The sequence below is a fragment of the Apteryx rowi genome, unplaced genomic scaffold (assembly GCF_003343035.1).
Source record: "Apteryx rowi isolate R43461 unplaced genomic scaffold, aptRow1 scaffold_856, whole genome shotgun sequence".
NCBI classification, from domain to species: Eukaryota; Metazoa; Chordata; class Aves; order Apterygiformes; family Apterygidae; genus Apteryx; species Apteryx rowi.
Window position 1 is genome coordinate 157,235 of NW_020451156.1, and position 13,971 is coordinate 171,205.

General features: G+C 38.6%; 1 protein-coding gene across 1 annotated transcript in view; it reads left to right on the forward strand.

Moving 5' to 3' along the window:
- Window positions 1–12,898, forward strand: part of SUSD5 (sushi domain containing 5) — a 43,251-nt gene extending 30,353 nt beyond the window's left edge. The window contains exons 4-5 of the mRNA XM_026090280.1: window positions 1,035–1,223; window positions 11,558–12,898. Coding sequence (XP_025946065.1) covers window positions 1,035–1,223; window positions 11,558–12,837 — 1,469 coding nt within the window. The 3' untranslated portion in view covers window positions 12,838–12,898. The remainder of the gene's footprint in view (window positions 1–1,034; window positions 1,224–11,557) is intronic.
- The last annotated feature ends 1,073 nt before the right edge of the window (window positions 12,899–13,971 follow it).

Below are 13,971 nucleotides of genomic sequence, written 5' to 3' on the forward strand. Positions count from 1 at the left end.
TTTCTTGCTCAGATCATGTCCTTGCATTGTAGATTTTTTTTTCTGTAAACAAGAGATATCCCTTTCAGAAGGGGCTATAAAGAATCTGGAGAAAAAGGCAACATGGCAACCTCCTATTCAAGAGCACTGCTGGGGGAGGAAGACCTTTGAGAGATGAGAACCCGCAGTGCCCTAGCACTTCCCTAGATGATCAGGAACAACGTTGCTAACAATAGACAGGATTTTTGAAATCTGAAAAATAGAGTTAAAATTCAATTTGCACTCGTGTTGGCAGTTGTCTGCTTGATATCTGCACTTCTTTCATGCAGAAAAAAAGTTCTAATAAATCAATTTTGTTATTGTTTTCAGTCATTTTTACTTTCTGGTACCTAGTGCTGCAAGCAAAAATACTGTCAAACAACATCCTGTTAGATTTTCTATTCTGATAAATTTAGCTCTCTTTAGATTCTCACAGAGATCAGAGCTGTGTTACCCCCGGCCACTATTTTTTATAGGTTAGGTGTCTCTTATGGGGGAAATTTGAGTATCTGGGAAGAAACTTCTAATTATAAGAAATAAAGGAAGATTAGAGATGGTTTGAAAAATGACTGGGTCATTTCTCAGCCTCTGACGGCTTACTACAGTGAAGCAGATACTAAAGTGCTAGTCTCAAACAATTTCATAACCTTTTTTGCAGTTATGAAAAATGACTGTGTGCAAGCATTTGCTATCCAGTCCCAACCTACACAAGCCCTTATTCATGTTATAGAAGCAGGCAGAGAAGATAGCTACAGCTTGACTTCCTTGGTTGACTTGCAGAAAACAAAGCCCCACTAGATATATGTTACATCACAAATATAGCCCTGTATATACCTTCCCAGACACAACTGTACTTATTTATCAAGGAGTATGAGGGCATGAATTGGATGAAATGTATAAGTTCTGTGGATTTGTGTAAATTTATCTTCCTGGTTACTATTTTAGTACCATAGTTAGCGCTGCAATTAAAGACTTATTACACAGTCTCTGCAGGCTCATTTCTTTTCTCTTTTCAGACAAACCATGTGGGGACCCGCCGTCCTTCCCTCACACCATCTTGCACGGTCACACGGGCTTTGAAATGGGGGACGAGCTTCTGTATGTCTGCGCACAGGGGTACATCATGGGCAGCAAGGAAAGTGCTTTCACGCTGCTCTGTGACAGCTGTGGGGAATGGTACGGCCAAGTTCAGGCCTGTGTCAAAGGTAAGCTCACCCAGCACCCAAAACGCAGCACCGGACTGTCACAGCTTCCCAGCAGTCCAGCCAAGACTTACTCAGGCTTAATGGAGGGTCTCCTGGGTATTTTGACTTCCAGCTGGAGGTCTTGATGGTTAAAGCATCACTATCTTCCTGTATTTATGTCGCAGCTGGCCCAACAGGGCTTTTACAATACTGTTAATAGTCATCGCAGTGAACCACATGCGTCTATGAGCAGAGAGTTTCTTTTTGGGAAGCAGGAGCCATTTACAATAAAAAAAGTGTAGTGCTTTATGCCATATTTATTTTTGCTGTATCTGCTAAACCCAGTTTAGCGATTCATTGTGAGTCTTATCTCAAGGTTATCATTCAACTTCTGCCTTCCACATCACCATCTTCCTACTTTTTCCCCCCTGAAAGACTTTTTCTTTAGTACTAAACACAGTTTTCAATTACTAGAAAATAACCCTTTGGGAAGAACCTTCATCTAGTTATTCAAAATCAGAACCAGCCCTTTCTGGTAATTGGTTGTTTATAATTTTGTATGTGCTAATTCTTTTTTCAGTGTACTTACCTGTTTACTGCAGGAAAGGGATTACTACTAATGTGACAACAAATATCACAGGTATTTTTTCAGAGTAGTTCAAGAGTCATGTCCAGGCAGCATTAGTGAGCCAAAGGCATTGTTTGCCAGATAGAGTGCATAATGCAGATTTTGTACGTCCTCTGCTATGTTTATTTTCACATGAAGCCACAGAGTTGCTACAGACCAGCTACTGAAATGAAAACCCAATATTTGTTCTTGCCTTTGGGAACCTAAGGCAAGAACAGAGAAAAACCTATATCTTTTTGTAGAAACACACTAAGCATGGCAAACATATGCAAATAACATCTTTCTTTCCTTACCGTAGACATTTTTAGGTGGTCCATGATTTTATCACCTGGTCACCATCTTAATATCTTCACATAACGCTACATGCGGAAGCCCCTCAGGAGCTAGATTTCAGATTTTGGAACATAGTGGAGATTTCTGCCCTTCTGGGACCCAAGCCTGTGAAAGCACCAAATTTCCTCTCAGTTCAGTCCCATTAATGCAGAAGCCGATCCTTTTAAATGCCCTTCTCACCTTCCCCATGCTTTAAATTTCCCCAGATCTCTCCTTCCAGAGGCCTGCCAGTATCGAGCAGATTCTCGTCTTTGAAGGTGGCCCAGAAACATACCCGCAGCTTTTCCCCACATCGTCTCCTTGTGGTTTCTCCTCAAGTGCGTGCTGCTGACTAGCACATCTTGATCCCTGAGAGAGCATCCTCCTTATGGTCAAGAAAAAGTGCCTTACAGCATTTTTTTGGAGCTCTCTCAGCTTTTCAGTCTCGTTTGTTCTTGCTGCCCGCCCTGCTACCTGCTGGTGTTGTGCAGCCCCTCGCCTTCCCCCACCTTCACTGGCCTCTCTCTGCCCCCCCCCCCCCGTCCTTCCCTTGCATAAACCTCCATGCGGCATTTCTCCTTGGGCAGAGGGCTGGGGAAGGAGTCTGACTTTTGGCCTTTTCTTCCGGCCTCTTGCCCCTGCTGGGCACGCGTCCCCTGTCCCACCGTGGCGGAGTTCCCCTTGCGCTTGCGAGCAGCCATCACAAGAGCAGCCCATGTCAGCTGTTCCCCCACCGAGGGGCAAGCCCGAACCTGGGGAGTTCACGTGCCGTCCTTCCAGAGGGGGTTTCTACATTCATGAAAAATACGCTCACCAGCATTTTAAAATTCCTTGTATTACATCTCTGAATTTGAGTTTTGTGAAGTTTTGCTTTTGCACCGTCTAGGTCAGATGGAGTTGACCATCCTTTAGGTGTTCTTGGATTTTTATTTGGGATGCAAAAGGATAATACTGTAATTCTCCATCTTTCAAGCCCTAGGTTTTGTCTACTGGCTTGTAAAAACTCAGTCTGGCTCAACAGCTTTAACTAGTCCTTTCCTATTAGTTGCATTAGCACTTTTAAACTGCTGACCTTACCTATAGGATAAATGCCACTCCCTGTAGTAGCTTAGGAAAATTAAAGACATACATAAATTAACAGAGCTGCCCATGCCAGAAGAGAAGTCTGTGACAGAGTGGTAATAACGTGTAGAAGTACAATTAGGGTTAGAACTAGGCAGTGAAAATTAAAAGTAAAAAAAAAAGCATATTATTTTTAATTTGCTTTATTAAAAAGCACACAATTTTTATCATGTACTTTGCTTTCAGAAATTTTCTCTGCAAACACAAAAGTAGCTACCTAGACATTTCCTCCTTTAAAAGAATGGATGTGGAGTTTCTTACCAAATAGCTTTACTCAAGGAACTGGGGCTTAAAAAAAAAAAAAAAGCGAAACCAAACTCAATAAAAACTCTGGGAAATGATAATAAAGGCTTTTCCTTAATTTAAAGCTACAAAAAATCTGCCTTTATATGTTTGTTAGTTAGGTTCTGCAACAAACTTTTAACTTTCCCTTTGTTTAAACGTAACTTAAATAGTACCATGCATACAGATTTGGATGCAATCCAAATTCTTTTACTTTCTCTTTCTCATGTTATTCTACTCAATGCATAAAGCTCAGAATTATTTCAAAATTTCAGAATAGTCCTGAGAGAATCTTTTTTTTTTTCAGAGAGGCATCACACCTTTAAGATGATATTTTTGGCAAAAACATATATATTTTAAACAAAGGAGTGGGCTGATATACAACTGGGCAGATGGAAAAGGACAGGCTTCTTAGAAGTTGGAACAGAGTGAAGCTATCTCTGTTGGCTTCAGTTAGCATATCCCTTTCAGAACATGTATGCCTTAATGCCCAGGATCTTGCTAGGAGTTATTTTTATTCATGAATATGTACCGCCAGGTGGTGGATAATAAGGAGAAAAGGTCAAAATAATTCTTAGTAAAAATGAGTTGTGTCTGTGCACCAGGGAGCTAAATATTCAAAACCAGCTAAATGGTGTAAAGATACCAAAAAATATTCGGACTTCTTTCTGAACTATTTTAGCTTCCAGAACTGTTGTTACAAACAGCAGTTCAGATGATTAAGTGAAATACTGCTGCAGAGGAGGGAGTAAGGAGGGAGAGAAGGAAAAAAAGAGTATCTACATCCAATAACCCAGTGGGTCTGAATTGCCTGTAACCTCCACCAAATTGATACATATTTTTTATTCACTGGGTTTAGTGGAAATGCTAATTTTATCTAACATAGAAATAAAACTGTATTACACCAGAGTAAGGAAAGGAGAGAATCGAGTCATTTAAGTTGTGCGTGTTTCACTGTTTTCCCTATATAAATAGTCTATTTCCCCTGTTTTGCCTGAGCCTTTCACACAGCGGCAGGGGAGAGAAAAATATTTTTAAAAGAAATAGGAAAGTGTGGTTGTAAAATCACAAACATCAACACTGTAACTTGGGAGCAGATGTAATATTGTGGATTATAATTTTTAAAATGATTTAAATGTAGATTTCCTGCTGAGGAGCTTCCTCTGATTAATGTTTTTAAAACACTTTAAGGACTTGGAATAGAAAATATTACACGTGTTCTATGAATCATTAATAATTACATATTCAATCTTCCTGATCACAATTCCTTAGGAAGGGATCTGTTACAAGAAAACCCAAATGTGTTTGTTTTTTAATGTTAGAGTTCATTATTTAAATAAATAAAATATTTTGTGAAAAAGAACAAAATTTAGAGTTTAATTAAAAGAAGCCTGATTTACAGTTGATAGATATATTGGGGTCATAGTAGAGATGAGAATCATTAATTAAATACTCCAGAAGACAGCATACACACACCACTTTTCAGGTGTTTTGAGGCAAGAGAGTAACTTTACTGTTGTGAAGGCTAATGATGGGGCTTACGGAGACTTTACATCCCTGGTGGCAGAGTGGACCATTTCTATTCTAACTGGCTCATGACAGAGGAAAGATGACCATAGAGCCACTTCAATGAACATCTGAGAGCTATATTTAGCTGCTTGTAAGCTGATAGTCCCCTGATTCAGTCTGCTCTGGGTGAGCAGCTGGAATGTAATGCCCAGCGCTTTTATGCAAACACAACAGAGCCACGTGGAAAAAACTCTGGTCAGATATAAGAAGGTCTGTTCCTAAATCTGGCAATGTCTTTGAGACTGCGGGCAAGTCAACTGTGCTGTTCTCTGCTGCTTTTTCCACCTCATCATCCATGAAATAGGGATAATATTTATCCAGCTTCATGATTTCTTTTGAGACTTGCAGACATTACAACTATATATTACTGTTCTAACTGCCACATTCTAATGCCCAGCTTTCCAAGCAGAATCTCTGACTAAAGAACAGTAATGAGGTTTCTGTTTTATTTGTGTAAAATTATTGGATCTACTTTACATTTCCAGTTGCTCAATAAGAGCAGATTCAGAATCAGGGAACTATCATCTTACCAGGGTCTAAATATAGCACTTAGGTGTTCATTGAAGTGGCTTTATGATCATCTTTCATCTCTGTTGTGAGTCAGTTAGAATAGAAGTGGTCCATTCGGCTGCCAAGGATGTAATTGCAGTTGGTATAGTTGGCAAACCCATAAATTAAATGGAAAAATACATTATGCATCAATACTCACATAATCCAAAATATACTGGCAAAACTTGGCTACGAGCATAACTGAACAAAATCATTTTGGGGTTATACTAAGTGGATTCTGGATACCATAAAGTGTGTTGTAAATTAAGCAAACAATATATTGCAAATGGCACACATGAGGTAATGGACTGTAATTTTTAATCAAGATGCTTTTTAAGAAAAAAAGTGGCTCTGTACAGTTGGTGTTTCCTGCACTTTCTCATCATGAAAAGCTGCTGTGTTCTAGCTGAAAACACAGGGATATTCAACCTAACAAAGCAACCTTAAGCAGGGAACAGGGAAATAAATGTTTTTGCAGTTTATTATTTTTTTCTATTTATTTCTGTGGAGAGAACATACTTGTTTCACAGAATATATCCTGAAAATTGGCATTATAATAAGGTCTGAAAGCAGACACTCTGTGACATTCTGTGGTTGTCCTACAGGCAGAGGGACTAAACCAACAGTTGCCAAACGACATTCTTTTTTTTACTGTTGGTTCAGTATCAGCAGTGTTAATGCTAATGTTTCAGTGGAGGGATCAGGGCTGCATTGTATTAGGCTAGATCAAGTGTCCTCAAGTTTGCTTCCTAAAAAAAGAAGGTAGATTAGATGGCTGAGAAATCATGCCATATCTCCGCCCTGTAAATGTAATTTATCCTTTCTCCTTGACTCTTTTTTCTTTTTCTTTTTTTTTTAAACTATAAGCTTGTGGCAGGAGAGGTCATATCTTCTGCACATCTAAGGATTCTATCCAGTATGAACACTTGGATACTTTTCTAATATATTCAGTGCTGGTCTAACTTTTCCACATTGAGGATCATTCTTCTTTTGACTTCAATGTAAGGGTGATTCAGCTGACATTGAACACCTCTGAAAGCTTCATCTACAACCCTCAGTCTTTGTGCCTCATTACACATAGTTCTGCTGAATTTTTAAGAATACAATTGATTTGCATTCAAGTGGTCTGTAAGCACGACAAGCCAGCATCAGTTAAATCTTTTTTTTTTTAATGTGGAAGGTAAAACAAAATGTCTCTAGCTTTTATTATTATTTGGGGATGCTTTTTGTTTTTTGGGGGGTTTTTTGAAAGTGGAAAGGGAGAGTTGTGACAGACAAGTAAAATAAGCAGCAAAATATGTCCATGGCCTGTAAAAACAAATGTCATGACAAGCTTTGATTCTTTTTTCAGGTCTGTTACTTACCTGCTGTATGATTAATGTAAAGTATCGATCTGGCTTGAACTTATTCTGCCAAATCAAATTAGTTAAAAAAATTACGATGGGTTATATAACAGCAAGTTTCCTACTAGAATGAGAATCATCCGCCCTCTTGTAGCTGGTGTAAAAGACAATAGGCAACACAAATTCTCTGTAGTGTACTCTGCTTGGTTTGACAGAAACATGATCAAGTACATCTGCCTGATCCAATTCAAATGGGTAAATCTAGTAGTACACAGATTTGACAGAACTTAGGCAAATCAATCTAAATGTTCTGTACCATATCCTCCACACCTTTAGAGACAGGTGCCAGCTTGTTAATGTTTGCTGTAACTGCTTAGACATTCTTAGAAAAAAGATGCTTTTATACAGTAGAAATGTTTATGTTGATGGTCTACACAGAATCAAGTTTCAATTTCCTGTACTCCAAAAATACTTTCACAAAATATGCAGTGCACTTTATGGTTGTCCAAAATAGCAACACTCAAAATAGAACTCGGATGCTAATATACTGTCAAGGAGAAGAATTAAACTGATGCTAGAGTGTGGAAAACCAGGCTCTTTGGTTTTGTCCATCCCTATTCTTGGTCGCTAATTTCAAATTAGGATCAAAAGTTGAAGGACATGAAAGCAGTTTAAGACTGGGTACCTCCCAAAAAGGATAAGGCTAAATTAAAAGAAATTTACCAATGGAAATTGAACTTCACATCTTTGATAGTATGCCATTTGAGCATCTGTTGCTGTAAAATGTTCATTTTAGCCTCAGTAATCCACCAGACAGTGAATCAAAACTCACTGATCCTTCAGTCTGCCAGAAGAGGGTAGGGGTAAGGTGGAACAGTGACTGAAAATAGAAAGATTTCAGTCTTGGACCAATGATTTTCAGTGTGAGCTATTCTTAAAACCAGACCTGCCTGACTAGGAAGGAAGATGCAGCCACTTTTAAATCAATTGCTAGCTGGTTTTAAAAAATGTGTAAATAAAGGTTACAACTATTTAGATAAGAGGTGGAGCTAAGTCTACTTTGGTTGTTGTTCTCTTCATTTTTGAGAAGAAAACTCAGAGAGCTGGAAAGCTCAAGAAAGTGCTGAGGTGGTGAGCAAAAAGTAGTGTAAAAGTCGTGCAATCTGTTCCTGGAAAATCAAGCTCACAGCTGATTTAAAAGGTTGTCATGGTGACACAAACTCACTAAATACTAAGTCCAAGCCCCATCTGAAGGTTTGAGGCCCAGAAGAAAGAATGGACTATTATTACTGTGTAAGTCGATTCAGGATCATATAAATCAAAGCTTCAGAGCAAGGGGTCTATATTTCCTTTGATGGTTCGACAGCTCAATAGTTGCTTTCATTCTGGCATCCCATAAGCTAACATTAGTTATGTTGATAGTCTTTGCTAAAAACTGTACAAATACAGGAGATTGCATATGAAAATACATTATAGCAGCTTTACAACTTGGGCTACAACCTGATTGTCAAAGGGAACAAGACTCCCTTATGCAGTGACAAGCAGTGCATAATGAACTCCAACCTCAGGCTCTCTTTTGTCTACAATGGGCTTTTTCTTTCCTCAGCTAAGTTTTAAGAAAACACCAATTCATTCCTATACATACAGGATTGGGCCCACAGACAGCAAGTTTGGGAAACTTGATTGATGGTTCAACAAACCCAGACATGTTCTGATAGACTGAGGACTTGTATTTTCCCAGGAGCATATGCTGTTTCTTGATGTGTTTCTATACAACTTTCTTCTAAAGGACTGAAAATACACTGCAGGAGAGATACTGAAGAGGGAAAAACTCTAAATTTTATAAGAAGCATATTATTACAGTTTTTAAACAGTGACTAATGAACCATACTGGTCAATAATATGAATACTGGCTGGCTGTTCCTCTTGCTATCTGAAGAATAGATAAGGAGGAAACACCACAGGCATACAAATACAATTTTTGTGCAGGAATATGTCTACATGCACGAGAACACCATAATGTAAAAATCAATGTTTCATCCTGTAATCTGAAAGATAAATGAGTTACAAAAATAGTTAAAGGTACAGAAGACATACAGGTGAAGACAGACTGGTTTGATGATTCATCTCAAAAAAAGAAAACAATGAACATCAGACTTGGTAATCAGTGAGTTCTTATGTTACGATGTTACACTTCATACATATGCAATATACTGTTATAGACTGTCCTTAGAGACAGTGGGTTTTAGTGAAATAGGCATGGCAGATATGAATTTTTAGAAGGGATCTGAATAAGAGGACAAAATGGCTTAAGGCACTGTTTCCATTCAAAAAAAGCACCAAGTAGAAAACTTTTTAAGTGAGAGTGAGACAAGGGAACGAAGTGAGACTAGCATTTGATGGCTATTGTAAATGCTAGATAACAATGGCCATTACCACACCTAGTTTCATAAAAATGTTGCTAAAATGCTCTGGTACTCAGAGGTACCTTCCACTCATTAAATAATGTCTGGAATACTGTTGGAGGAGATTTTTGGATTAATTAGAAAAGTGGTAGTCCTACCAGAAAGCTTTCCACTCCAAGAGCTGGATTTCATAGTCTGTCAAGTCCTCTTTGTACCAGACGGAAGTTTTTTTTCCTGCTTTGGAGAGGACAAAGAACATCTAGAGATTTATTCAATGAGATGAGAAGACCAGGACCAGAAGGGAGAGAGACCTGTTGCTATCATTGTTGTGTCTTGTACAAGTTTCACCGTACACCCTTGCTGTCATACAAGAGTGAACCTGCTTAGAACAGCCAGTTCTCCAGCATAACTTTAATGTAGGTATTAACTCTCTACAGGCTATGTCCCTCATTTCAGTTTCATCAGCATAACTACTTTGGTTAATGGTAGACCCAGATGCTATTCCAAGAAAAATACCTTTTACTAATACTCATTCTGTTCTGGCCTCCAGTTTAAGCTGTTCTGGCAAAAAAAATAAGCTGGTGTGAGCCGTATCACCACTAAGTGTTTTTGGTCAGACTGGTTTGACTCTATTTCTAATCCTTCTTAAGAGTAGACCAAATATGGCTGTGCCAGAATCCTGGGACAGAGCCTCCAAGGAGAATGTGACTCATTTGGAATTTGAGGTGGGCCCCAGATGAAAATGTGATTCAAAGCTGGTGGAGTGTAAACAGACAAAAACACAAGGCTTTCTGAATGTATTGATTTGCTATATAGCTTCTCCTATTAATTTCTTGTTTCCCATGTCATGCCAGGTTTATTGTTTCACTGTCTTCACTAAAGACTAAACACTCTTTTAAAAAGAAAAATTCTCACCATGATTCATTTTGTTTTATTTTCCATATCCTAAGGCACTATTTTCTAGGACTTTTTATGCCAGCATAAATCTCAGCAATTACATCAACTTTCTGTGGAGTAAAACTTGTGTGAGCTGAAAATCAGCCACCCTGTCTAGTTTGGAAAATTCTTCATTGGGCTAAGGCTTTAAAAGAAGGGAAGAAATATAAATTACAATGCATTATTTCATTCAAATTCAAACACTTACTTTTGTCCTCTGAGTCAAGGCTATTTTGCTATGAGTGGGAGGTCTGGAGAGGCGTAGGGAGTACTTCTAAATCAAACAGATAATGTGATGAATCTGCCCCTCTGTTGCGCTCCATTGTTTTTTTGCTGTTTTACACCTTATTTTTTGGTAACATTCCATTTCTTAAAATAAGAAGCCCAAGTGTTGATTACAGTGGGCATAATCTTGATACCTAAGCATTAGGCTTTAAGTGTTTGGAGACAGAGTTTTCTACCCTTATAGTCACAGGGAATAAACTTTCATTTTTCAGATGAAGATAAGTAGAACTCTATGTCAGCTTTGGTGAGGGGGTATTCCTTGGACAGCTCTGAAAAGCTGCTTATGAGATGAGAAATACCATTCAATTCACCTGTCCCCAGGTGGAGTACCACTGTAACACCAAGGTCATTTAAGAAAATACTGTAACGATAAAAATTGAACACAAAGTTTTGAGTATAACCCTTCAAAATAAGACAACTCAAAAGGTCACTGAAAGACAATCATGTTTCAGGGATGAAGTTACTGTAAGACTTTAACTGTTTATTAAAAAAAAGTGTAATTATTAATTATTTAATTAATTTTTATTATACATTCCTTTCCATACATCTTTCCTGCTTGAAAATGATCAAATTTTTTCCTCAAGTCTGGAAAAAATAGTCACCTTAGGGAGAGTAAAGGTTTGAGAAAATAAAAAGGAGCTGAAAGAAACCCTTTAACTACTGACAGTAAATTATGTATATAGTTTTTTAAATGTAGAAAGACAAGATATTAGCAGTTACCTACCCTCATTTTTTTTAACTTGATATTGCCTATCAAGCTCATGGTGGACCATCTCCATTTCAAATAAACATAACACTATGAAAAGTACTGTCTGAAAGTCAGTATACCGCATTACACCTTTCTTCTTGGCCATCGTAAAAAATGAGCCCATCACTTTTTTGGTGAAATTAAATGTTTGCTTTTGTTCTTTTTAACTTTTCTAGATGAGACTGAGGCACACATTGACTATGAAGATAATTTTCCTGATGACAGATCAATACCTATTGTTGAGAATGAACATGGCAATGGCAAAGAGGAAACTGAGCAGGAACAAGAACAACTTTCCTTCACTAAAAGTACAGAGGATGGAAGAACTGGAAGCATGAAAGATGTTACTAAGGACATAGATACTCCTGAAAAAGGAAGCAAGGCACCAACTGAATCCCCTGTCTCACTCCTGAGCCAAAAAAACTTGTTTTGGTTTCCATCAGAGGTTTTTAGTGAACCTGAATCAGAGAAAGAAACAGATGATTCCACTAAAGCACAGTTTTCTGAGGGTGATAACCACATTGGGGTGAAGACAGTCTATGATGAACCTAGTGCCAAAATGTTTTATGACAGTGAGGATTTCCCCATTGGGCCCATTCTCACGACCAATGATACAAAGGCAGAGATAGATACAGTTGCCATTACTGATGAGTCATGGTTAGATGGTTATCCAGTAACGCAAGAAGTGGTAGAAGATGATGAAGAGGAGGGGGCTAAAGTTGATGGATCAATGGGAACAGAAGAAGACATCATCCTCACAACAGACCAACCAAATCACGTTGAAGTTAGAAAATCAGGCAATGGTAGCCCAGCCCCAGAGAAAGGTTTAACAGAGATTGTGGCAGTGACAGCAAGGACAGATGATGGGGCCAAAGAGACACCAGTACCACTTACATCAGTGAGTGGTCTGGAGAACCTAAGTGTGATCAGAGGTTATGATGACACAATGCGGGACCACCCAACTACATCTCTGGAACTCGTGACTCAGGAGCCTGGTATGACCGTGCTGTTTGACATTACCAGCCTAAAGACATCCATGTCAGAAACCTCTGTGGTGGTCAGCCTCTTTGATCACACTCCATATGCAGAAGCAAAAGAAACAACAGCCTACCCAGCACAAGTAGCAACCACTGCGCCAGATCCAAATATCTTTACTGACACATCATCCCAGGAATTAGTTGAGCAAGAAAATCTCACCCAAGGCCTTGGAGAAAAGCTTTTCCCCACTTCTGAACCATGTGAGGGAGAGAATTGTCCCGAGTCAAGTAAAGGTGCTATCATAGCAGTAATTGTGATTCTTCTGTGCTTGTTACTGGCTGCAGCTGTACTGGCTGTGTGGTTTTTCAAAAAACGGCAGCAAAAAAATTCTGTCTATAAACTGAATGGAAGGTGTCAACCCAGACATCATTGCTACCACCACTACCACCACCAACACATTGAAATGCAGAAAGTCTAAATTGGAGTGTTTTGGGAGAGGTACTAGAAATCAGAAGAAAAATGTATTGACGCTAGAAGGATCATATGACTCATGGATACTAAAATCCAGCAGTGCAGAAAGCAGAAGAAAAAACACCCTAAAAGAACATAGAAGACAGAAGAGATTTCAGCTTTTTGAAATCACAGTTTAGTATATCTGACCTTTCAGAGCTAAAGAATTTGTACGTTTTTGTCACAGGGGTCTTTTGGAGACATCAGCAGGACACAATGTGCTTAGTAGTACATCTACAGTTTGTTCCGCTTTTACATTTTGCTCCTATTAATAATAAATTAATTGATTAATTTCTGCATTACCTGGTTATAATCTAATGGCAGGGCTGGTCAGGCCTTTTTGGTCTATTCTCAGCAGAACAGGGAAAGGAGGAGGGAAGGATGGGAGAAGGATGTTTTTGGAGCAACCACACATTTGCTGTTTGTTCCTTCTTTTAGAATCCAACCAAACTGGTCAGGATAAACCACAGTAACAAATTATTACCTTATGCGTCTTAAAAAGAAAAACTATTTGCTACCATACTTTAATGGGCAGTATTGCAAAGATTACTAAGGTACTTCTTTTCAATGTCATAAAATTAACAAGCCAAAAATGTTGGGTCATTATGATATTTTTCTGGAAGGTGTTCTTTTAGCCTTAGCAAAGAAGTGCCATTCTTATACTAATCTTTTTATAGAAGTCATGATGTCTCCTTGGAATTCAGAGTACTGTAAGTGCCATCCTTCCTTTAATATTAGCAAGAGAGGAGTCAGAATACCCTTGATCTCAGGTGTTATGATGAATAGCCTCTTATTAAAGAGCCAGACAATGATGAAGCACTTTGCAACCCTATCTGAAGTCAGTTGCTTTTCTGAACATAAGTGCTCCCTCTTGATACCAACTGATCAAGATGCTGAATTTCAATTCACAGCCAGTAAGTACCTTCGGGCAACTGAAGTCATGTACAGTATTTCTGCCATATGAACTCTGTGAAATGATCAATTTTCACCGTCCTGTTCTTTCATCAGTTGAAGGGATGCATGAGGTGGGTTAAGATTTGCTATGGGAGATGGGTATCCATTTAGAAAGCTGCTTATTGTGGTTTTAAAGATAAATCAAACC